Source organism: Pyxicephalus adspersus, chromosome 7 (assembly GCF_032062135.1).
Source record: "Pyxicephalus adspersus chromosome 7, UCB_Pads_2.0, whole genome shotgun sequence".
Classification (NCBI taxonomy): domain Eukaryota; kingdom Metazoa; phylum Chordata; class Amphibia; order Anura; family Pyxicephalidae; genus Pyxicephalus; species Pyxicephalus adspersus.
In genome coordinates this window covers 76,895,182-76,920,864 of record NC_092864.1, presented here as the reverse complement: position 1 = coordinate 76,920,864, position 25,683 = coordinate 76,895,182, and the positions used below count along the sequence as shown (strand labels likewise).

Below are 25,683 nucleotides of genomic sequence, written 5' to 3'. Positions count from 1 at the left end.
TAATTTACGTGTCTGACTTTTTGGTGGTGTTCCGTGGGATTTTTCTAATTGTAAAATATGTGCCGCGACTAAGAAAGGTTGGGAAACACTGCACTAAATAATCAAAATGAATATTCTTACAATAGGTACATTGGTAAACATGATCACATAGCAATAATATTAATCATTAATACATAGTAAGAATATTCTTTATGATTATCAGTACGACCACATCAGCCAAAAAAGGTGGGTTTATGAGATGTTCATATTACACAATATAGGAAAGTTAATTGTATAGCTGAGAAGTCCATATCCCATGTTTTGCTTAATGGGTCCTGTACAAAGTCAATATTTAATGTATATTTATTGTGCAATAACATTAATATAAGAACACTATTGAGACAAACAAACACTTCTATTTTTTTTTTCTTGTTTGCTATTACCTTTGTTCTCCTTAAATGACTAAAAGACTGCATAAGTGCACAATTTTGCACATGGGGTAAGGATGCAATCAATCATATATTCTTGGCTGGCAACTGTATAGCCAATAAGTATGATTGTGGAAATGATACAAAGAAAATGACCTATAGGAAAGCGGGTACACCATAATAAAAACTGACCAAAGGAACAAAAAAGATTGTTGTGGAAGAGGACAGCACTGGAGATGAACAGTGGTCCATTATAGGTAAATTGTCCTGCTGCACACATATACATGACACCAGACAGAAGCAAAGAGGTTACATAAAAAAAATAAAGCATACACCTTACATAAAAGTAAAACATAGCATCACCAAAAAATGACAAAGCTAAGGCGAACACTAAGCTATTAACATATTATATATGTTCTTGCACTATCTGGATGTAATGAACAACCTGATTGTTAACACACTGTATACATTCAAGATACAGATCATTGCACCAATGGATCTGCCTAGATGATTTTTAATTGCAAACAAAATTAATTGTTATCTCTTGGCTGACGTTGGCCCTTTTTTTTTTTAAATAATTATCTAATGATGTGCCAGTTACATAGTTAGATTCAAAACAGACCAAGATCCATTATGTTAAACCACTAGGGAAATAGCTATTCCACAAACCAGCATATTTCAGATAAAACAAAATATACAGAGGAAGGCAAAAAAAAGCCCTGATAAAGCATAATTCAATTTGCTCCAACAGGGGCAAAAATCTTTCCTTATCCTGTGAGGCAATAGGATGTTCCCTGGATCAGCAGTCTATGTTGTTTTTACTTTAAAACTTTAATACCCAGTTATTGTCTCTGCTTTTAGAAAAACATTCAGCTTTTTAAATCAATATATGAAGTGTGCGAAAACTACTTCCTGAGAGAACTTCTTCTGCATTTATACAGACCCTACTATAAAGAATCCTTTCCTTATGTGGAGATTAAACTTATTTCCCTCCAGACAGAAAGAGTGCCCTCTTGCCCTTTGAAATAACCTTAAAGTGAATAATTGTGAGGATAGTGATCATACCCCCCCTTAACTCTCTTTCTAAAGGGAGAATAGTTAAGTTTTCTTAGTTAGGTTTTAATAGTTCAGTTAATCTTTCCTCATAGTGGAGCTCCTCCATTCCTTTTATTTGTGTAGTTGCCTTTCTCTGGACTCTCTCCAGTTCTACAATAACTAATTTGTGAACTGGTGCCCAAAACAGATGAATCGAACAGATGAGGTTGGATAAACGCTTTGTACAGGGGTAGGATAATGTCTCGATCTTTGCAGTCTACCTGTTTTAATACAAGAAAGTACTACCTTTAGAAACTGCAGCTTGGCATTGCATGCTATTATTAAGTGTATAATCTACCAAAACCCCCAGGTCCTTTAATATTTTTGGCTTCTCTAAATGTGTTCTCCCTAGACCGTATGAAGAATGCCTGTTAATAGCCCCCAAGTGCATAACTTTCACAGGCATCAATAATAAAATGTAATTTGCTACTTGACTACTCAATTAAACAGTACAACCGGTCTGCTTGCAGAGTATAGACCTACTGTTTGCACCTAATTCCATTAAATAGTTTGGTGTTATCTGCAAACATAGAAATGGTACTTTAAATTTCAAACTCTATATTATATATAAATATGTTTAACAGTAATTCACCAAACACTCAACTGTGGTGTACACCAATAATAACCTTAGACCATTCAACGTATGAATCATTAATTAGTATTTTCTGGATGTGGTCTTTAAGACAGTTCTCTATCTATTTAAAGATTTAATTTTCTAAACCAGTAGACCCTAAAGCAATATCGGATGAGAATCTAGCGTATGTACAACGCCTGTCGTCCATATGACCGTCCTGGTGGATCATCGGACCATGGAGGACAAATGATCCTAATGCAGGGGGAGGGGGAGAGCGCACAGCAGGGAGTGGCTCCTTCGTTCTCCCCTTCCCCTCTCCATGGAGCAGAACGGTGCTGTGTGTACAGCACTCATTCATGCATTGTGCAGTCCTTAGTAGTTGGAAAGGATTGTAAAAGATCCTATCCAACAACAATAATTGCACGTGTGTATGCAGCTTAATTTGCACTTTAACCAATTGCTACTCCACTGTCTACTTATTTACATTTGTTTGACAACTTCCATGTTTCTTGAATCCATGCTGGTTATCACCTATAATATCATTTTTCAGCAAAAAATCTTCTATGTGGTTCAAGCTCTCTGGTATCTTTTCAACTTTAGAAGGTTAACTTCTGTAGTTAGTCTGTAGTTAGTCAATAGGGACTTTGCACCTATTTTAAAGATAGGTATCACATTGGCCTTGCCAATCCATTGGTATCATACTAGTGGATAAGGAGTCTCTAAAAATTAGAACAATGGGTTTGAAATATCATAACTCAGCTCTACAAGGACATGTGGGTGTACCCTTCAAGTCCTGGTGCTTTATTAACCTTATCTTTCATCAATTAAATACATTTTGAGCCCGTGACAATGCAATTGTATTTTGGACTTGAAATACACAGTTTTCCTTTGTGTTCACAGAGCTAAAAAAAATGATCTTTTTGCTAATAAAATATTTTTTTAAAAATTGGGGTGTTTGCAATACTTTATTTTACAATCATTTTGAAAATTTTCACATGTCTCATTTACATATTTTGCTACATTCCATTTTAATTTTAAATGATAAAGGCAATCATTTTAATTTTTTATTTTAATGTTAGCTGTGAGCAACCTAAGTTTTCATATTTTCCTCTAAAACTTATTGCCCAGGGAATATTTTTTCCAGTATGTTTAAGGACAATATTCCCTCTTAGTCCAGGTCATGGAGAGCCATTACCAATAATGTGTTGTAATCAATTCATAATTTTCTGTCTTTTTGCTGTACCTGCTGTACCATAGTTACATATTAGGTCAGACTGAAAAAAGACATAAATCCATCAAGTTTAACCAATAGGTAAAAAAATCCCAGATATAAAACCCTATGGACACAGTTGGTCCAGTGGAAGGCAAAAAAACCCCTGGTACAATTTGTTTCAACAAGAGAAAAAAATTCCTTCCCGATTCCAGGCAATTGGATGTTCCCTGGATCAACAGTCTCTGCTATCTTTACTTTAAATCCTTTAAATGCTTATATAACTTGCTGAAACTACTTCCTGAGGGAGCCACTTCCACATTTTCACAGACGTTACGGTGAAGAATGCCTTCCTTATCGGGAGCTTAAATTTCTTTTCCTCCAGATGCAAGGAGTGCCCTCTTGTTCTTTGTATAAATCTCAAAGTAATTAATTGGGAAGAGAATTCTCTATATGGACCATTTATATATTTATACAGAGCGATCATATCCCCCCTAACCTCAGTCAATATCAGGTAGTTAAAATCACCCATCACTACTACTGTCCCAACCTCTGCAGCTCTTTCTATCTGTGCAAGTATTGAATTCTGTATCTCTTTTTTAGTACTGGGGGCCTAAAGCAGACTCCAATAATGAACTGTACATTATGCATATGTAACTGCACCCATAATGTCTCAACTATCAAATGCTCCATCAACAATTTCTTCTTTCACTTTCAGATAACCTCTCATATACAGACAAACAATGCCACCTTTTCGTTTTACTCTTTCTGAAATAAAGTATAGCCAGGAATGTTCACAGCCCCAATCATGTGAAGAACAAAGCCAGGATTCAGCCATACCAACCAAGTCATAGTGCTCTTCATTTATTAAGGCTTCCTGACCTCTGGTATTGGTAAACTGGCTTTTTAAACTAGCAGTGTTTGCCAAATCCAACACAATTGTGTGTAACATGGGACACTCCTTATACTTATCCATAACTCTCCCCCAACTATCCCCAATCCCCCCCTCCACAAGTGACAGTCCCGTCTGACCTATCTTCCCCATTACTTGGCTGTCCCACCCTCTTCAGTCCTAGTTTAAATATTTCTCCAACTTTCCCATAAATATTTCCCCTAGTTCAACAGACCCTCTTCCATTTGAGTGCAATATGTGGCATATAGGTGTTTGTTTCTAACTACTATCTAACTTGTATGTGGCCTAAAAAGTCCATAGAAATGAAGAGGAGTCCATTGGGAGGCAGTGATAGATATATACAATGTAAACCAACTGCAGGAGTGTGGGCAACTTTACATAGCACTGGTGGCAGATGAGACCCAAAAATCTTATACTGGTGAAAATCTTATACAATTATATACCTTTTCTCAATAGCAGAAAAAGTTAAGACACACCTTGTTATCTCAAAACAGCCTTAAACAACCTCCTGGAGTTCCTCTGTACATAAAAATCCCAAATACAGTTTACTACAGTCAGCAAGCAATACCCCCAGTTTTTTTATAAATAACTTGTGTATTTAACCTTCATATTATATCTGAAATATTCAGGACATCTGTACTTTTCCAATATGATGCTATGTCCTGTCTAGCAGATTAACAATGTGTCGCTATAGGCCTATATTCATTAGGGTATTGTTTAATCCCAAAATTAAGCCAAAAAGAGCCAAATAAGGATCCGGTTATATACCAGTCACATCAGATAGTAACTTCAAAATCTCCGTCCAAACACCCCTAATACTTTTACAATGCCAAACATGACTTATGATCCTATTTGGTCACATAGTCGCCAACACTGAGGTGACGTATTTGTATCACATTTAGCTACAACATATTTACCACTGGAGTAGCATTTTGAGATAGGATCCCCAATGGGATGTACATCTCATATTTCAATGCAGAATGAATAGTTAATATATTCAATTGTTTACAGCTTGTCAAGTCAAAATCCGACGAAGGTAGGAATACTGCCTTGTCTTGTCTAATTGTGACTTAAAAACCCTTTTGGACCAGACGACAAAAGCTGCTTGTTTCGTAGAATATGATGGTAAAGCAATCGAAGGATCCATATTTTTTGCCATAAATAGGGTCCCCCAAGTCCGCCTTTTGGCACACAGAATGTTCAATATCATTACAAATCTTTTTAATAGGTCCCCTAAAACAATATTGAACAGCGCTAAGTACAGATGTCCCATAATAATTATTCTGGGAGGCCTAAACCCCCACCATTTGTATGCTTAATCAGTTTTATATCCCGTTCTTGCTCTACCATTGACACAAATATGACATTTCAGAAGAGTTTGTAAAGACCTAAAATAGGATTCAGGTATTTTCACAGGCAGAGTTTGAAAAAAATATAAAATTTTAGGTAATGATGTCATTTTAAAAGCCGCTATTCTACCTACCCATGATTCCTCTTGTTTAGACATGGTCTGAAAATCTTTTTTTATTCGAGTTAACAGAACCCAGTAAATACTTTGAAAAATCTTGGCTGTAGGATACGTCAAATTTATGCCTAAATGAGGTATCTCACTATTTATCCATTGAAATTTAAATTGGGCCTGGAGTGTCTCAACTTGGGCTACTGTTAATTCCATGGGTAATGCTTGAGTTTTAATGTCATTTAATTTATAGTAGGAAACTTTCCCAAACCAATGTAAAACTGTATAAACTCGAAGAAGGGAAGAAAAAGGGTCTGCTAAAGTTAAAATCACATCATCTGCATACAGGCCAATTTTATGGGATATTGAATTTATACAGATGCCCTTTATCTCCAAATGAGCTCTAATTAACTCAAGTGGCTCCATCGCCAGTACAAAAATTAATGAAGACAAAGGGCATGCTTGTCCAGTACCATTTGTGACCAGGAAAGGTTGTGACAGGGTCTCTGATGTCAAAACATTTGCAGAAGGATTAGAATAGAGAGTTGCAATAGCATGTAACATCTGTCCGAAATCCAAATTTCCACAGTACTTTGAACAGATATTCCCAATGTATTTTATCAAAGGCTTTTTCAGCATCTAAGGCTAGAACTACAGAAGGGATCTTTTTTACCTCCACATATCTCATAATATCAAGCATTCGACGGGTACCGTCAGATGCTTGTCTTCCTAGTACAAACCCAACCTGTTCTGGTTTAATTAAGGTAGGTAGCAAACTGTATATCTGATTAGCAAGTTAATTAGCATATATCTTTATGTCCGTATTTAACAAGGAGATTGGTCAAAAGTTTGAGGGAGAAGTAGGGTCTTTCCCTGGTTTGGGAATAGTAACTATAGTAGCTTGTAGCGTTTCTATAGGGAATGATCTAGTTTTAACTGCCTCACAAAAAAAAGATAACATCAAGTTAATATGTCCTGATAATGTTGATAATATTCACTTCGCAGGCAATCTGCGCCTGGTGTCTTATTAGGCGGAAGGGACCTTACTACTCCTGGAATTTCTTTAATTGAGAAGAGTGCATTTATTACCTCCAAATCTATCCCAGAAAGCACAGGTTATTCCATTTCTTGTAAAAAACATTCAATATCTTCATTAGTTGGTTGATAAGTCTTCGAGTCCTCCTTAAAATTATATAGATTAGAATAATTACAAAATTCTTTCACTATATCTATTGGATTAGTAATCTTGACATTTGATCCTTCTTTAAATACAAACTATATCTTAGAGCGCTGTGTTCTCGTTTTGAACTTAGCAGCCATAAGTTTAGAGGCTCAATTGCCCTGTGCATAGTAAGTTAGATTTGATTTTTTGTATAGTATTAGCCTGATTTGCTAGAAGCAACATGTGGAGCTCATGCCAAAAGCTGATCTGTTAATACTTTAGTAGGACAGCTTTTATGTTGGGTCTCTAGATTTTTAATATTAGCGTATAAGGTATCCAATTGTTTTCTTTTCTTTTTGTTATTTGTAGATGCTATCTGAATTAAAATTCGTCTAATAAAGGCTTTATGTGCATTAATAGCGATAAGCACCTCTTTATGTTTTTTTTTCTGCGTTAGCTGTAAATAATTTATGAGTACATTTAGGAGATTTAGATCTTATAAAGTGCGTTTCTTGAGCACATAGAACATCACACCCTGGATGTTTAGCTGTAGCCCAAAGAGCACTACTTTTATGTGGACTATTAAGTCTTTAGCATTAATAGTGAGAAATTTACCATCCCAAAAATTATAAATTAGTTTAGGCGAGTTAATTATCCAATACTTTTTTATCCAACAACAATGTATCAGTGAGTTTTTATACCCCCAAATAAAATGAGTGGGCAAAAGCAAATTATTAGCACTATAAGAGCACCATACAAAACAACAAACACATTAAATAAAAAAAAAAGAAAAAAAGAAAAAAATCCCCAATATGGGGATAGCACTTCATGACCTAAAGTCATGAGTACTAATGGGGGAGAATCTATCCAAAAAAAGAACAGCTCTCAATATCTTCCATATTCTCATGTAATCTCATAATTTACATATTTTATGGAAAAAGGAGATTTTGAATTACATAGTATCCCAGCATATAAACTGCAGTTATTTATTTCTCCTTGCCCTATCTTCTATATCAACAAGCTTGGTTCTCACCTTTTTCACCTCAGATTCCAAAGCATTATGGGAGTCCACTGTTTCATTATAAGCTGTAGTAATTTCCCCCATTTTATTTTCAATATGTTTGATCCTACTTTCAAACTTTCAAAAATCTTTTCCAAATCTTTCCGAAGAATAGAAATAGCATTAGAAAAGTCTGATTGCAATGATTTTCTGAGTGATAACAGCATATCTTTAAGTACAGTATCCACAATAGGAGCATCAGTAGTAGGAAATGTATCAGAACTTTTATCTACTATCAATACATCTATAGAGCACTTAACAGACACAGGGCTGTCTGTTTGTGAAGACACACAGGCTGAGTGGATGTCATCTTCAGATGCTGCTAACTCTAATTGCTCACAGATATCTTATAAAAGAGAGGTGCCATCAGGGATTTGGAGCTGCCATGGTTCAACTGAAAGTGTTCCATTTGAACTACGTGCGTTTTTTTCTCTACTGCTTTGCAGATCGCGTGGTGCCGCCATCCTGGATCTCCTCATCAGTTGGTTTGGTTTTGAATTACATAGTATCCCAGCATATAAACTGCAGTTATCAAAAAAAAAAAAAAAAGTCCTTTCTTTTCCCCCTTCCCCCTAGTCATCTTCGTTGTACTCCGGGGAGCAATAGCAGCTAGGTCCAGTAGCAATGCTGTAGGTGCCAGTAGCAATGCTGGGAAACTTGTTGGCTTGTAATCAGAGCTCTCAAAGCTCTCCTAGCAAGCAGCCATTTCCTCGGCAGCAAGCCACGCACCCTGAAAATTGCCAAATTTTTGCTCACATTTTACCTCTAACATTTGAATGTCATTTGATTCCCATTACTTTACTATTCGGACAGAGCACCATCTGCTGGAAGATTATACTGCAATATTCTATAAGGAGTTAGAATTGTAGACACCACTATCCGTGCAAACCTAGTGAACCAATTTCCTTAAATATCAATGTCAATACAACCAACTTAAGAGTTGGCAATAAAAATGCCATATCCCATCAACTAAAAAATATCATAATTTTTTTTTTTTGTTAAATGGACCTTAATGCCATTCCTAATCTGCCAAATCAAAATTCATAAAATTACTTACTTTCAAGTTGAAGGCCTTCAGTCCTACCATAACAATTAGTTCACAGGTGAGACTGCCAGGGTCGATATTTGCTTCTCATAGGGAACACTGGCCAAACCGATGAGTTTGGGGCATAAATATTCTTCCACTTGAGTTAACCCAAAACAAACAATTTTTTAGGTGCAGTGCAGACTTTTGACCACAATTTACAGTGTCATATTTTTCTAATGCCTAACGTAAAAAAACTTAAGCTGGAACTACACCTTATTGAATAGAGAATAAGGATAACTTATTTTCCCATCTTACCAATCTTATTCTTGTACAGACTTCCTCCAACATAAATATCTTCATCTTCTATTGGGAATATTTTAATTTTTGATCATGTACCACTTCATGTGATTCACTATCCTACAGAAACAGGTACCAGGGTGGTATCCAAAAAAATTAAATAGCTGCTAAGCTGCAAGGAGGTATTTACTTGTTGTTACTGAGTAAGCCAAACAAACCTTTCTGAATGAGAAAGAAGAACTTTTCTAATAAACTATGTGCACCTACTGGTGCTCTTATAAGCCCATACAGGGTCATGTGCCTGGACTTTTATCCCCTAATATACATCATGCACAGGAACTATTTTCTTTCTCTCTAAACTTTATATTTTGCAGTATTTCCATGCTAGATGTGGTAACTGCTCTGAAATCTTTAAATCCTGGGAAGGTGCCTTGTCCTGGTAGGTACACAGGTTTATTATAAACCTTGCTATTCCCTAGCTAAAATCTTCTAGTCTGCTTACACTTTAATTTCTGATAACTTCTGCTTGTCTTTGGATTCCCTGCTGCCTTATATCTCATATATTCCCAAATATTATAAAGATCCCTCCCTTGATTCCTAATGTGGACCTTAAATTATTTGTCAAAATCAGTTATTCCTTGATTTGTCATTAGCAGTACGCAACAAAGTTGTCCACTCACACCAGGTAATTTCATTCTAACTTCAAAAACCCTTCCTTTGCTTAATCCATTCTAATCCTGATATAAATTGTATCTAAACCATTTCAGGTCAACATAAAGTTGCTGAATTTGCAAACAATTTTTTGTGTCCTAACCCACAGCTTCCCTACAAAATATCTTTTAGGCCTTCTTGTCCTTTAATGCTATGTCCAAATATGTGATCAAGCTTTCTAAAATCCGACTTCCAGTGTTTTGATTCTCCAGTTGAAACTTTCCTCTCTTAAAACTCATTTTCCCCTTGCTTTCTTGGCTGTCATCTCCCTATTTTGGGATTATCGTGGACTAGTCCCAAATCCTCTATTATTTCCGGCCTTACTGTGAGATACATGCTGGGTATTTGGGCCCTTTGGTATTTGCATTTATTATTGGGTACACAAGCAATATCAGATTGACTATGGACTGTCTATCTCCAGATTAATAGCGGTTTTACAACCTGAGATTAATAGCGGTTTTACAACCTGGTGTTGTGGACATGTTTGCCTCAGTTTAAATCTGGTTGTACATGTATCTGGTTTGCTTTTTCAAGCACATCTTGTATACAATACCCTTGACTACCTGTGTAAACCCTTGTTAAGAAATCTGTTCTATTCTTTTTGTGTGTGTTTGTTAATCTATTAGGCTAGGATTGTTATATGTAAAGCAAGAAAGAACCTACTGATCTAAATTCCATTTCTGTGTGCTGCAATAAACAGGAAATAAAACCTGGACATGGACCAGTAAGCCAGGGAACCCATTAAATCTATATCTGTGGCTGGCTTCAGTGTCTACTTTTCCAAGGGTTCCAAGGTTTAAAACATGAAAAAAGAAAACCTGACCTTTTCCTGAAGCCAATATAACAAATACAATTGTGGTCTCTGTGGTCTCCCTGAGAAAAAGCCCATGGTTAGCCAGGTTAATGGGGCAGCCATGGTGGCAAATGTTGGGATGAAACTTTGATAATACTCCATGATTCCCTGATGGTCTAATTTTCATGTTGGATGCTTTCAGGTTCCCGAGGTATTGCAAATGTTTAACTTCCAGCTATTGGAGTGAGGGAAATCTGCCAATAACTCCTAGTTAGGTATATAGCAGTAATGCACTTTGGTTGGCTCTAGTCTTTCTATTATATTGACTCTTTAGCTTCTGTCATTGCAAAATTTCATTGTGCTTCAGTACCAACCCAATCAAGTTGCTCTATTGGCTGTGAAACCTTTTAATGCATCCATTTGCTGGATCTCGTTGGAAACTACCTGATGTATGTCTACATTTCTGAGGAGGAATTCATTTCCATCTTACACATGGGGAGAAGTAAATTACTAGTCAGTTAAATATTACGACAACAACTGAAATGGATCTCTTCAAGCTTTGATAATGAATACATGCTCTATGTGCTTTTTACAAAATTACTTTAAGGTCTTTAAAAGACTATCCATCTGAGGGTGGTGTACTGATGGTTTAAGAAGCTTTATGCACAACCCTTCATTACCTTGGAAAGGTGTACCTTGATCTGGTAAGATTTCTTTTGGATTTGTCTTGGGAGTATTTTAGTGTCCTCTTGTAGACTTCACCAGGGGTCCCACTAGATGTATTATTATCATTTTATCTTTTGGTACCACAGTGATGGAAAGACATACAAAGGTAAAGATAGTGATGCACAGGAGATGATTATATTAGCTGTTGCAGCTATAGTCACTGTTGGTTAACATGAACCCACCTGCACTTCTCAGCAGCATCTGTTTGCACACAGCACAGCAAATACTGGGTGTTTTTGGTACCTTAGCTTCAGACACAGAATAAATACAGGGCAGGGGCGTGGCCTAAAGATAGCAGTAAACAGACGTATCTAGTAAGATCTCCAAGCGCCTTCTCTGTTTATTCCCACAACTATCTTTATACTCACCTCCCAGGCTGGCTTATCATGGTCCGGAAGCAAGGCAATGCCGGTCCAGCTAGATCTTCGTTGGCAGGATCCATCCGCTCCTTCTTGTTGACCAACGAATGACCTAGAGCGCACCACAGGGTCCCCCAAGATACTCACAAGGCTGCAACAGGATGCCCTGTGTCACATAGACCTTTGGAGCTTGACTTCAGCTCCCGGGGGTCCTGGGAGACTTCGTGAGGGCTCTTCCCACCTGGGAAGACTAATCCTCTATGTTCGCAAACATGAAGCTATACATCAAGTCAGAGGTGAAATTGCTCTGCAGGGATTTCTCTCAGGCCCTGACTAGGGTGGAAGAGATGGAATTGTAACTAAACACTTATGAAAAGGCTACAAGAGTGCTACAAGAGGTGCAGTAGAAATCATTAATTCACTGTTCCTTATTCTATAAACTGGAGGAAAAATAGAGGGAGAAGGAATAATTTTAAAATGCAGGCACTGCCAAAGGTCACAAGCCCTGACAACTGTAAGATACCATCCTAGAGATTCTGAATCAGATCCTGGGCTCTACCCCAACCACCCCTATATGGTTACACAGAGTGCACAGGGTACCTTGTGCCAGAACAGCGATACCCGATTCACCAAGGGATGTAATATGTCACCTCCACTATCATTCAGACAAGGCACACTCTGAATTTCGATGGGGCCTGGACTGACCTGGGGGGGAGGTTTCAGGTACTGCCAACTTTACTCTTTGGATAATCTGGAGCCTTGCAGACTTCAAGACACAAGCTTGCAGACACCAGCTTGGATGGGCAGCACGGCTTCTCCGTGGTTAGCACTTCGGCCTTTGCAGCGCTAGCTTCCAGGTTCGAACCTCGTCTCGGCCAAAACTATCTGCATGGAGTTTGCGGGTTCTCCCTCCCACATATCCAAAAACATGCAAGTTAGGTTAATTGGCTTCCCCCTTAAATTGATCCTAGACTGTATTATTGACATAGAACTATGGTAGGGACATTAGATTCTGAGCTCCTATGAGGGACAGTTGGTACCATGACTACGAACTATATATAATAAAAATTAACAGGAGCCCTCAATCCAGCCAACAGTTTAGGGGCATTCCATAGGGCTACAAAGGCCAAGCCTTAATCCATTTCCTTCCCACGGAACTTATGGTAGCCCTAAACTTACCTCCGGACAATCATCGAGCAGGTCCAGACTGTCAGAGTTGATCCAGTCATCACTAAATATCTGCATTATACTGACAAGGAATCAGTCTTGCGAGAATACAGGAAAATGCATGAATTAAACCTAGTGGGAGAAAGAATACTCATCTTCAAGGATTTCTCAGTGACGGTTTCAGAAAAAAAAAAATGCTTCATTTCTATCTGCAAGCTCCTGGTAGATTTTGGTATCTCATTAATGTATCCAGCTGAACCCTGCATGCTTTGGCCAGGTGAACACAAGGTATTTAATGGCCCTTACAATGTTATTGAATTTTCCCAGCTAGAGGATGCCCCACCATCATGATGATGTAAGAACGTTTCTCTTTATTGATCTTATGTTTGAATATCCATGTACATACTAAACAAAGTAAATTCCTTTTCTTATGGAAATTTGCTCCTACTTTTAACATTTTGTGTTTGTTTGCTATTTCCTACATGAAACAAACATTTTTGCCATAATTAGAGCTATTATATTTAGCCTTATCTACTTAAGGACTGTTTGTTTAAGATAGAATGCCCTCTGCAGCTTACCCACTACAGATAGCGTTTTGCTATATATTTAAAAATGAAGATGTTCACGTTTCAGTTATTGACACTGGATGTACTTGTTTATGAAAATGTAATTATCTTGAGAGGTGACGCCCCCCTTCTTATTAGCAAAGTCATACTAGCTTTAAAGTGCCTTTGTGTACCCTATCAAACTCATTGCTGGAATCTTTGTCTTTCCGTGGTTGCTCACTGGGATTATATATTCATAGTACTGTTGCTTAAGTTATCTGCTATATTCTCTTCCATAACACCTCCCCAGATACAGGCCACAAATTGCTACTGAAATTGATGTGAAAAGCAAATATGTTCTAATAAAGGTTGAGATTGCAGGTGTTACTTACGCCCTGTGCTCAATCTATGCCCCCAATGTTGGTACCTCCTTATTTTACAGTAGCCTCTAGGTAAATTGCTAGCAGACTCATACCCAAATATAATTTTGTCCGGAGACTGGATCCTAAAGTAGACCGCTTTAACACTCAAGCTACATACTCTCCCCATTATGTCTCAGGCCTGAGGATTCTAATGTCTCAGATAGGGGTCAAGGATGTCTGGTGACTGTTTCATCCCACTGAGAGAGAATACAGTTGCTACTCCAAGTCACACGTCACATTTTCCAGGGCCGAATATTTCCTGTTACAAGAGGACCTAAAATTCAATACATCCTCTTCTTTTATTGGTGATATCTGTCTGTCAGAACACGCTCCAGTGACACTTTCTTTACACTTAAACCAACCATCTATTAAACCTTGGTTCCTGCCACAGCTAAGCCTTTAATTTCACATGAAATCATCCTATCAGCTATTATGATGAACTCTACTTAGCAGAGACTCAGTGCCCCTCGCCCAATTTTAATGCTACACATACAACATTGATTACGAAGGAGGGAAAAAGATCCAAAATTTTTGTCCTCATATAGACGTATTTCATGGTTAAATACCAATTATAAGATTTTAACCAAACTTATGCCAACACACACCTTAAACTCCAAACAAGGCACCATTTGGGTTTTGTTAGGAATCAACACTCCACACTAGAAATAAGAGCAGCCATCCAGGCCACTGTACAATCCACACGCCCAGGTTCTCCTAAATCAATGTTACCAAGTCTACATGTGGAGAAGGTATTCAATAAAATTAAATGGCCCAACCTGTGCAGTATCTTGACAACTAGGGTGTTTGAGTCGGTATTCATTTCATATACCCAATATATTTATAATATTCCTGCTACCAAACTCCTACTTATTGGCAATTTAGCCAAAACTATTTACATGACCAGGGGCACGAGATAAGATTTGCCCTCTTTCCACATTTCTTTTACCTAGCCCAGAACCCTTTACTGTGCCTTCTGGACTCCTCCCCTGCTGACCTACAAAATAGCCTAACCCATATCCTGAAATTGATTACCCAATACGGATTGATCTTGGGATTTAGACAAATCAAGAGCCCTGTACCTCTCAAAATTCCTTAGGCAAGGAAAAAGATACTTTATCTAAGAGTACATATTTCCAAAAGCTCACAAACTCTATAGGGTAAACATCTTATTTCTTCTCCTTCTTATTTGGGTAGGGTAGCTTTAATAAAAATAGTTATTTTCTCCAAACTTCTATATCGCCTTCAAACTATCCCCCTTGTGATGCAGAAAAAAAAAAGATTTCTAATTTTTATGGCCTCTTTCAAAACTTTATCTGGGAGAAGGTAGACCTAGACTTGGCATCTGCACGTTCCAGCAGCCACAGAAGAAACTTGAACTTCCCAGAAACAGAGTTATACAATTTGGTCTCCATCACCTGTATTGAAGAGACTGGCTGCATGGGACTGATACGTTTGTATGCTGACTCAACAGGGTTAGACCAACAGAGTATTCCCCACCTGCACCTAGCCTATATTTTTTTGCACGCATAAAAAGTGCCTTCCCTTAGAAGTGACCTTCTATTGTAATAATACCTATAGGATACTTTCAAATGTCTCATCTGTGCTCATCGATGTCAATGCCTCACCCTTCTCCCCTCCTGCCTCCCTAAGCCCCTGTCTAGTCTAGACTCTAATCTACCATAAGGTCTGAAGCTGCGTACACACGGCAAATTTTTCTCGCCCGATAATCGGTATTGGCCAATTATCGGGCGAAAATCTGCCGTGTGTACAGTCGGTCGTCGTCCATCGTCCGACGACCGTCCTGGCGGATCCATGGACGATGGACGACGACCGATCCTAATGAAAGGGAAGGGGAGAGCGCGCAGCAGGGTGCCGCTCCGTCGCTCTCCCCCTCCCCTCTCCATAGAGCATGAACGGTGCTGTATGTACAGCATCGTTCATGCATCGTGCAGTCTTTTCTCGTTGGAAAGGATCGTGAAAGATCCTTTCCAACGAGAAAAATTGCAGGTGTGTATGCAGCTTGAGCCCAGATAATCTACTTTAGGTTTCTGGTGTTGTCTATATTTTCTTCGGTTATCTCATTGTTCCCTGTTGACTTGTTACATTGTAATAGTATGACGTTGTACCTCAAGTTTGTCAATTTCTAAGGCTTCATACACACATGCAATAATCGATAATAATCGACAGGCCAACAACAGCGATAAACCAGGAATGTCGCTGGAAACGAACGACCATCCCGGCGGATCTGATTGGGAAACGATCATTCAGTATCTATTGTTTGTACAGTCATTTTGTGATTCTGGATTGTTCTGTGGTATACTATCTCCAGTACACCTCACTTCCTGCATCGTTCAAACAATCGTATCTAGTGTGTGTACATTATTGGTGGAATATATTTGAACGATCGTATTGTTTCAGCTTGTACAGAATCATGCACTATATTATCGTTCAAAATAATTGTGTACGTAGCCTAACCCAGTTTTTTGCATCACAAAAATAAAATAAATAAAAAACTAAAAAACATACATTGATGTACTTTACAAATATATATATATATATATATATATATATATATATATATATACACACATAAATATAAATAGCTGAACAAACCTTTTTAATACACATGAGTCAAAAGGAAAAAAGCTGTCTAGTGGATTGATACACGTCTGAACAGAGGCACCACAAGTGCTGCTTCTTATGATAGGGATCATCTGCCTGTTGTTTCTTTCTATGATAGTGTAGCAAAACACCAGCTGATATTTCCTAGGAAAAACAGAAAAGACATTAAGTTACAGACTATATTTACAGAGAATGCAGATTTGTCATTAAGTAAAAGACTATATTTATACATAAATGGCTAGAGCTGGAGCCTCCTAACTTGACTCACTTTAGGGACAAAGTAATGCATGTCTTTAGATAGGTATGGGTTGAATCCTTGATAGAGAAAGAAACATGGGTGGAGAGATTCTTTTGACACTCGAGAATCTTTCATTGATACATTATCTTCCTAAATCAAACAGGCTATCAAGCAATCATTTGAACAGACATCTTGGTAGGTGGCAAGATCAGGTGACAAATAATAAACGTGAGAGACGTTTTCTATCACAACTGTTGTGATGACAATTGTCATAAAGTTGTTAATGTTGATACACAATATATTCTGGTGACTAAATAAATTGCTCCCAATAGAACCAAGTGTGTGTGTTTTAAATTTTTGAAGTTTCATCATTGGCCATCAAGTCTTCCATAGCTCTAATATCATTTACTCTTTTTATCAATTGTTTCACAGTCGGTGGGCCTGTTTGTTTCCATAAAGCAGTAATACACATCTTTGCAGCATTTAATAAATGGTGTAAGTGTCTACCCTTTCATGTAAGGTAAAAATTTTAGTTTAGGTCTACTTTACTAAACCCTCTTCAAGCTATGCAACAGTTAATTCCTTTGGTCTACCTTACTAGTGTCTGTTTCATCAAACAAGAAGCAAAGGAAAATCTGTAACAGGGAAATAGACAGAAATTAAATGTAACATTGATTCTAGAAACGCTTTTTTTTTTTTTTTGACAACCCGCCCACCTCCTTAGGCCTACAAATCAATAAAGGAGACATGGTCTGTGGCACCAGTGCGCCCCCCCCCCAGTGGGGTCCTTGACCGGGGGACCAGCCAGAGCCGTGGACCACCAAAGAAAAATGGTATTTTTTTTTTTTTAAGTGATATTTTTTAACTTTGCATTTTTCATGTCAGATTTATGTACAAATGCACAGTGAGAGATATATTTTAGTGTGGGTAGTGAAAGAAAAACTTATTGGGTGCTAATATTGAATGAAAAATTTATGGGGTGCCAATAAAGCAAAGTTTTTGTTTCTCTAATGTTGTCCCCTTTCTTTAGTTTGAATTATTTTCTGCTAACTAGATTTAATGTTTTGTATTATAAATCATATAAATTTCAAATCATTGACAAATTTTAACCCAAAGTTTTCAGTAAAGATTCTGAAATTTTCGAGCTATATCAGCTGGTGTTTTTATTTTATATTGTAGTTAGGGGTAAAGGTTATTGCTTGGGGTACCAAGACTAATAGTAAAAGTATACCTTAGAAGGCCACTTTCTAAAAAAGCAACTACTTAAATAAACAAAAGAAATAAAATTATATATAATATATATATTTTTAACTGTTAGTGGTTTAGAAAAAAAATCACAATGTGCGTGCAAAATGCCAGCTCTTTGTGTGCACTGTCTGAAGTGGTAGGTTTAACAATTTTAATTGCATGCATTAAAATGTCAATCAATTATAGTGACCAAATTAATTCTTTGACACATCTACCACAGTAAGTGCATAGAGAGTGCATTAGATTTATGCTGTTAATTTAGGATTGACGGAAACTTTCCAACACATCAGTGATACAGAAACTAGCCAGAACCATACCAGAAGGAGCTGAGGTTGTCCACTTTATGAGACCTCCACACTACAGCAAACTGTAAACTTTATAACCTGAGCTCCCTAAAACCTGAGAAGGAGTTTGATCACCAGGAGTTTCAGAAACAGGGTCTCATGGCCCATTCTGTACCTGGAAACACAGGAGAGCGGAAAAGTAGATCTGAGAAGGAGCAGTAAAAGCAGCTTGAGGGCTTATTTTTTGGTATGAGCGCCATCCATTAAATGTAGTTTCCTTATTAAGCTTGAAGCTCTAGCGCCATAATCTTATATGTCAGGAAACAAATCTACTGACTATTCAAGACCATTAAATACCAATACATTACACAGTGTTCAAGCAAGGCTCAGTGCATAAGCCTCCTGCTGTGGCATTGACTTTTACCTTGCACCACCCACACCCACCCCATTCACCCCATGTGCTCTTCGCTCTCCAGTTACCAACTACTGCTTGCCTTGACCAAAGGCGTGTTCCTAACTCTGAGATTGACCGAGACTGACTGTCATTTTCACTCCTCACTCTACTGCTGCCTGCACAGGTGTGTCCAAAGGCAACAACCTGGGAAGCGTCTGCAACATACACAACACAAGTCAATCATCCCTTGAGGGTCCAGTAAAAACTGGGCAGTCCTCTTTAATCTTTCCCTTTGGTCTTTTAAGGTCTCAGACACTTCTTGAGCTATTATACTATGCACCTATTAAACTCAAGGAACGTGCTTCAGATCAAAACAGATCAGAACAGACACCTGAGAGATAGTTCTAGATGGTATTAGATCATGCTCAAGATGCCACATTGATCTGCTGAATGTCTTCTCTCAAAGAAAATAGATGCCTTAGTCCAGGTGCTCTAACAGCTACAGGTTTCAACTCTACACCTGCACTTTTTCCCTTCTATGGTGATATGACTGGCTGTGGCTTTGAAAATCCATTATTTATGTAATATTGGGTTTAAACTTTACCCTCCGAAGGAGGCATGGCATTTGTTGGCTTACACTGGAGAAATGGCTTACACTGTGAATGATGACAAAGGCCTTCTATAGACTCTTCTGCCAAATCCTGGTGGAGCTTGCCTGGAACAACTGTTGTTGGCATGTTTTGAAGATGAACTGGCCAAGTACAAGATTCTATAAATATGTGATTTTATCATAACCATAGTTCTCCCCAGAGGATTTTAGCCGGTTGCTCCGCCCGGCTGCTTTAAATATCCCACCCAGCTCTCGGCAGCTCTCATCCTCGGATGCACGGATCTCAGTGAGGCTGCTCAATGCCATCTGTGCTCTGTGCCATCAGTTCAGAGGATTGCTGCTGATGAGAGGTGAGCACACACAGTTCAGCCTTCATGTGAAGGAGACACAGGCAGCCCCACCCCCATCTCATAGCACGAGTTCGGATTTCTGCCTGTGAAATGTATCCACCTCTAGCCCTGCATGTGAATTCTGCATCCTCACAGCTCTGTGTGTACAAACCTCCATATCTCCAAAACTGTATGTCACAATGACCTGTATTTTTCAGGGTGTACAGGGGACCCTTATAGATACTAGTTATTACAATTTCAGCCCCCCAGCTTTAAAGAATTTCAAGATATGGGGGCAACAAATGTAAAATGTTATGAAAATTGAACTTTGGGGTTGCTGTTTCAGAGGAAAGTACAACTAGGAGTCCTAAATTGAAAGTGCAAATTGGGGACCCCGGAGCCACTAACATAGCAAGGAGCATTGGGGTAGGCCCCTAAATATATACCTACCTGTCACAAATCTATGAAACTACTGTCTGCTTCTCTTCTTTGGACACCAATTTCTCTGAGGGTGGGGGTACAAAAGTGAAAATATAGGTGCAAGTGGTGGGCACATTCTCCCCTTACAATCTCATTACTACAGCATCATTAGAACATAAAACACTCTGCCCATGAAAATGGGCTTCCCTGCCCTGTTACACATTCCTGTCCACTTATCTAACATTCTGAACATTAATTGGGGAATGGGGAGGTGTAAGAAACCAAAAATATAGGTACAAGTGTGGAACATCTGTGACTAACATCCCCTAAAACTTCATCACTATGGCATCATTAGAAAATGAACTCCACCCAATAAATTTTATTGAGGTTGAGGTACAGGAAGGTTACAGTCATGTGTAACAAGGAAGTGCATTTTGATAGACAGTTTTTTTTAATGTTGTAATGATGCCATGGTGATGAAAGGTGATAGCCACAAGTGTCCCCCACTTGCAACTCCAGTTTTAGTTTCCTATGCCTCCATGTGTACCTTAAATATTTCAAGTTATTACAAACAACGGTTTAGGAGATATGAAGGTTTGAACACAGCGAGTTGTTAGGCTGCAAAATATGACAAGCACCTTTTACACACACGCAGCTATCACACTGCGCTGCCGATGACATCATTACACACTGTGGATAAACGTCACAGACAGTGTTTTTTAATAGTGATAAGAGGGGGTCACTGTCTGTCTTGTCCCCATCTGATATCACATGCATGATGCTATTAAGGCATCTCCACATTTTTAACATTATATTAAAGAGTGACTTTGTCTGTTATGTAATAGAAAAATGTGTTTTTTTTTTTGTTATGTTTTTTTTTTACACTTTTGTGGAGAGGACCTCTCACCTTTAGTCTTCACTTCCATTTCAGTAAAAACCAAAGGGGAAATCTGCAGCCTCCTGGGATCTTTGTGTCACATATGCCAAGAGGCTCTGCACTCCTCTTCCTATGCATGCACCTTCAGAGGCTTTCTTATAATGTAAAAAAAAAGTGTTCAATCTCATGCATGTGCAGTGCAAGGCAGCACTGGACATACAAGTGAGCATTAGAGAGAAGGTGGAAGCTGAGCCAGTGAGGGCCTGCTGGGCTAATTTTGTAAAAGTGAATCAAGTGGAAAAAAAAGTTCACTTTAACTAAATATAGACACAGGAGCATATCTGAAGTTAGGCTGAATTCACACCGGCAATAAGGTTACATTTGTACATTCCTCATGCCAGGAACCACAGCTGCTTAAAAAACTTCTAGCTCTGCAAAAGCCCAGCACTTACTGCCTGTTACCAATCCTAGGTGCCTAGCACTTACCGCCTGTTATCAATTCTAGGGGCCTAGCACTTACGGCCTGTTACCAATCTTAGGTGCCTAGCAATTGCCAGAAGTCACTCAGAAGGGGTAAATGTTTTTTGCTGTTAATATGAGCTAAGCCTAACTTGTTACGCCACATTCATTATACTATTACACTACTACAAAGGAATACACTCTTAAAACGTACTAGAACACTAGTAAGTTGGGTCACAATACACAACATAGGACAGTTGTGCCAAAGTTCATAGAATAGAAAAATTGGATATAGTAACAGGGCAGGCATTACAAAGCTGTAACAAATTATTGGGAGACGGTAGAACACTGAAACAATAGGAGGTTACTGATTACCCGTGGCATAAACTACTGGGAGCACTAAATTTGCCATGTTTTGCCACACTCCGGCAATAGCTTCCCACCACTCAGCTGAAAAAAATTTCTGGGGAGAACACTGAATCATTTCCAGTTAACATTATCAAAGGCCTTCTATGTGTCCAGGGCCAACAAGGCCAAGAGTGACAGAAAAGACCCCCAGACCTCTAGCATGTTCTAAAACAGAGATGTTCCTCTGAATATTAACATTCACTGATCTACCCTTAATAAAGCCAGATTAATTTAGGGAGCAATAAGCTAATATTTTTGATAATTTACCATCCTGATTTATAAAGAAAAATCAGTCTATAGGAAATCAGGAAAATATGGTCCATACTCTGCTTAGGTAACAGCCTGATGTAAGCATTCAAACCTGTTGGAAGATATCTAGAATATAGAGGATCTAGAATATAATGAAAAAGTGAAGATAATGTTGGACGTATCTACCGCATAACTATTGTAAGTCAATAATAAAACCGTGCCTGGAGCCTTAGCTTTAGGTGCTTGTTTTGTTACCTGCTCAATTTCTTCCAACGATATATTCCTATTCAAAAAAGCACAATCCATCTCTGCAAACAATTTTTCTCCCAATCAATAGAAAGTAAAAATTCCACACCCCAAACAGGTTCCTCTACATGATCTAAATAAAGCTTACTACAGAAACATCTAAATAGATCTGATATTTTTCTCTTACCTGTCTTTATATAACCAGTTTTATCCGAAAGCTGGGTGACAATGTTCACTGAGGATCTATCTCCCTTTCATCAAATTTGCCAAAACTTTATCTAATTTATTCTCAAATCTGAAAAAAATTAACCTCCCGCTAATCTAGATCATATTGACTATATTTTAGTAACCAATATCACATACCTGTTTGGGCTGTAGCCAATCTATTCCGGACTCTTCTGTTGACGACATCTTATAGTTAACAATAGTTTGTGTATACTTGGCTAATGTATCACACTTTTTGAATTGTGACATATGCCACTATTTTACCCCAGGGTATAACTAGATTCTCCTGCTTTAAATTCCAAACATTTTAACCACCATTCTCTTCAAATGAAATGCATAATGGAAACCTCCAACCCATAGTTTGCCCAGCCGATCCCTGGTCTCCAAATTGTACCAACACTGGGGAGTGATAAGAGAAAACCATCTATTCAACTGTTGAAGATTGCACATTGATTGTGATCAGCACCATGTCTAATCTTGACAAAACCCAATGCCACTGAGAAAATAAGTATACTCTCTACCCAGTGAATGATGATGATGCCCGACATCCACTAACAGGGATTGTTGATTTAAATGTTAAAACCAAGTTATTAAACTGTACTGCACTCATAGCCCAATAATTGTGAGATGTTCTGTCTTCAGCCATTTCCATTACAGCATTCATGTACCCTCATAGAAAACAACAATCACCCTTTGACAATCTTGAGCTTGTTGTAGAATCGGTCTAAAAAAGTCCTTATTTTGAGTATTTGGACCATATACATTCAAAAAATAGATAGTTATGTTATCCATAGCAATTGTTACATATGCTCAATGACCCATTTCCAGACCTACTGTTGTATCTAAAACCTGGCATTAAAATTTATTACTAAGGATAATCACACCTGATTTGTGGCTTACATTTTTGCCAATTCAAGTATAGACCCCCAATAGGCACATTGAATTAACCTCACCACATACTTTTTCTAATTGTACCTGATCTTGTACTACTACAGGCCAGGTCCAAATTTGAACCTCTGGAGACCTCACAGGAACCAACATCTTTGAAGCATGGGCAATGAAATCTTGTGGCTGAGTTTGCCAACTTTTTCACCCTGTGGACTAGAAATAAAATGATCCAACTTGGTGGATTTTAGCTGCTTAGGCATTAATAATTGTCAAAAAAATTCACTACTGACTTATTTAAAATTATTTAAATAATTTCTTATGGTCAAATAAAAAACAACCCTAATATATAATGTAAATAATTGTCTGACAGAGGTCCAACAATTCAATAATCCAACAGTAATACTGCAATCCAGTTCAAGATATCAATAGATTAATAACAATCAGGAGGTAACCCAAAGATTTCTATAGCTCCCTTGCAGATCTTTAATTCATAATCTTTTATAATTCCTACTGTTTTATGATATACAGTTTAATATTGTCAACCAGACTCCACACTCCAGCTACAAGGACTTCAAATTCATATGCTTAATAAACGTCAAAAGGCTAGATGTGCAACAACCATTAAATCATCAATCCATCCAAGCACTAGAATCTGAGGGATCACTTCTCTATTCCCCCACATTGTCCCAAAAGACCTGTCAAATGCCACAACTCAGGGACATCTTCAGGGAGCACCAGCACATAAGCAAGTTTACACTGCACCAGGGTAAGCAGCTACAGAGCTGGCTTCTCTAAGGTCAATTGTTGAAGCCAGCCCATATGGCACAACCAGCCAGGACTTCAGCAAAAGCCATCGCCATGGAATCTGTGAATGCTGTGGAAGCTGAGGAAAAGCAGCGTCAGATACCTCACTCACACATCACACCCTCAGGCGCTGGAACCAGAAGTATTATGTCATATTTTAAGAGTGTTGCAGAAGGGGGACTGGATATGCCTCCAGAGGCTTAGTCATTGGACTTAAAATGGGGCTTGCTGGAATTCAAAGCATTGTCTGGCCAGGGACTGGCCTGTCACATCAGTCTCCTTAGAATAACTTACTAGGCTGTTCTAGCAGAGATCTGTTAAAAAACCCAACATAGCCAAGAACTCTATGCACTTGTTGGCATGTCTGGGGGGACTACCCAGCTTATCACCTAGAGAGATTTTGATTAAAAGTATTACTCAGACAAAGCAAATGGAAAAAAATAAACAAAAACTTTTAACAACAAACACACCTAAACAAAAATTAATTAGGATCTCATCTATTAATGCTAGACACAAATTGGCCATGTCTTGACAAGCAGCAGGCCTTTTTTGTACCAAGTGAAACATAAAAAGATCTCCATTGCATTCTTTAAAGAATTAAACATGGCGAATTTCTCTAACTGATAAAAGTTTCCAAAGTAAAAAATAAAATAAAATTAGGTACATGTATCTACATATATGCTTATATTTTATTTCTTATTAAAAGCGTTACAGGTTGACAATCGATAATCCGGCCATCGATAAAACCAGATCCTTCAGTTTCCCGGCATGAATTTCTTATCGCATTTTCAATACAGGGACTGCATTACACTGTTTGGACACTGACGTTTTGATGGCGCTGTTCTGAAGAAACAGATGTTAGGTCTTGCTTGCTACACTAAATACACATTGAGACGTCCCTGCTGCCTGCTCCCTGGAACTGTGCCAGGTGTCTGACGTGCAGGAAGAGGAAGGCTTGCCTGTGTGTGGAGTGTGTAACTTTAAAAAAATACAGAATTTTCGAAAATCCGGCACTCCTCAGGTCCGGAGGTTGCTGGAATTTTGATTGTCAACCAGATAAATATGCCTGAATGCATTCCCAGAGGGAACTTAGGCTTACCCCTTTAGGTACATTAAGGGAGTATGAAGGGAATCCAGTAAACTCCTACCTCTGCTCCTATCCCAAACTAAAAACAAAAAAGACAAGAAAGGGACAACAGTTGACAAGGCCAGGGGAATGTGTCTGATTGAAGGATTTAAAAGAATTCTGACTATTTGGGTGTCAATGTCAGGTATTAAGGCAGGGGAATGGGCTGCCACTAAGACTTCAGAGGCCTGAACAGTTGCTTCTGCACATCCTTTCCTGCTGGCAGCATGATCCATCTGCTAACTGTCATAGTTCTGCGAACCATGGTAGATGCATAGAAGCAGCTGTAGAGTCACCACTGATAGAGGATCTGGACAAACAAAAAGGAT

The 25,683-nt window shown here is 38.3% G+C and overlaps 2 protein-coding genes across 5 annotated transcripts in view; both read right to left on the bottom strand.

Moving 5' to 3' along the window:
• RRN3 (RRN3 homolog, RNA polymerase I transcription factor) overlaps nt 1–25,683 on the bottom strand; it is a 119,768-nt gene that overhangs the window by 3,605 nt on the left and 90,480 nt on the right. For all 4 annotated transcript variants that reach the window (XM_072418998.1, XM_072418997.1, XM_072419000.1 and 1 more), the window contains exon 16: nt 16,541–16,693. In XM_072418998.1, the coding sequence (XP_072275099.1) occupies nt 16,541–16,693 (153 nt within the window). The remainder of the gene's footprint in view (nt 1–16,540; nt 16,694–25,683) is intronic.
• Nucleotides 1–25,683, bottom strand: part of NTAN1 (N-terminal asparagine amidase) — a 242,237-nt gene that overhangs the window by 155,575 nt on the left and 60,979 nt on the right. The gene's annotated exons all lie outside the window — the stretch shown is intronic.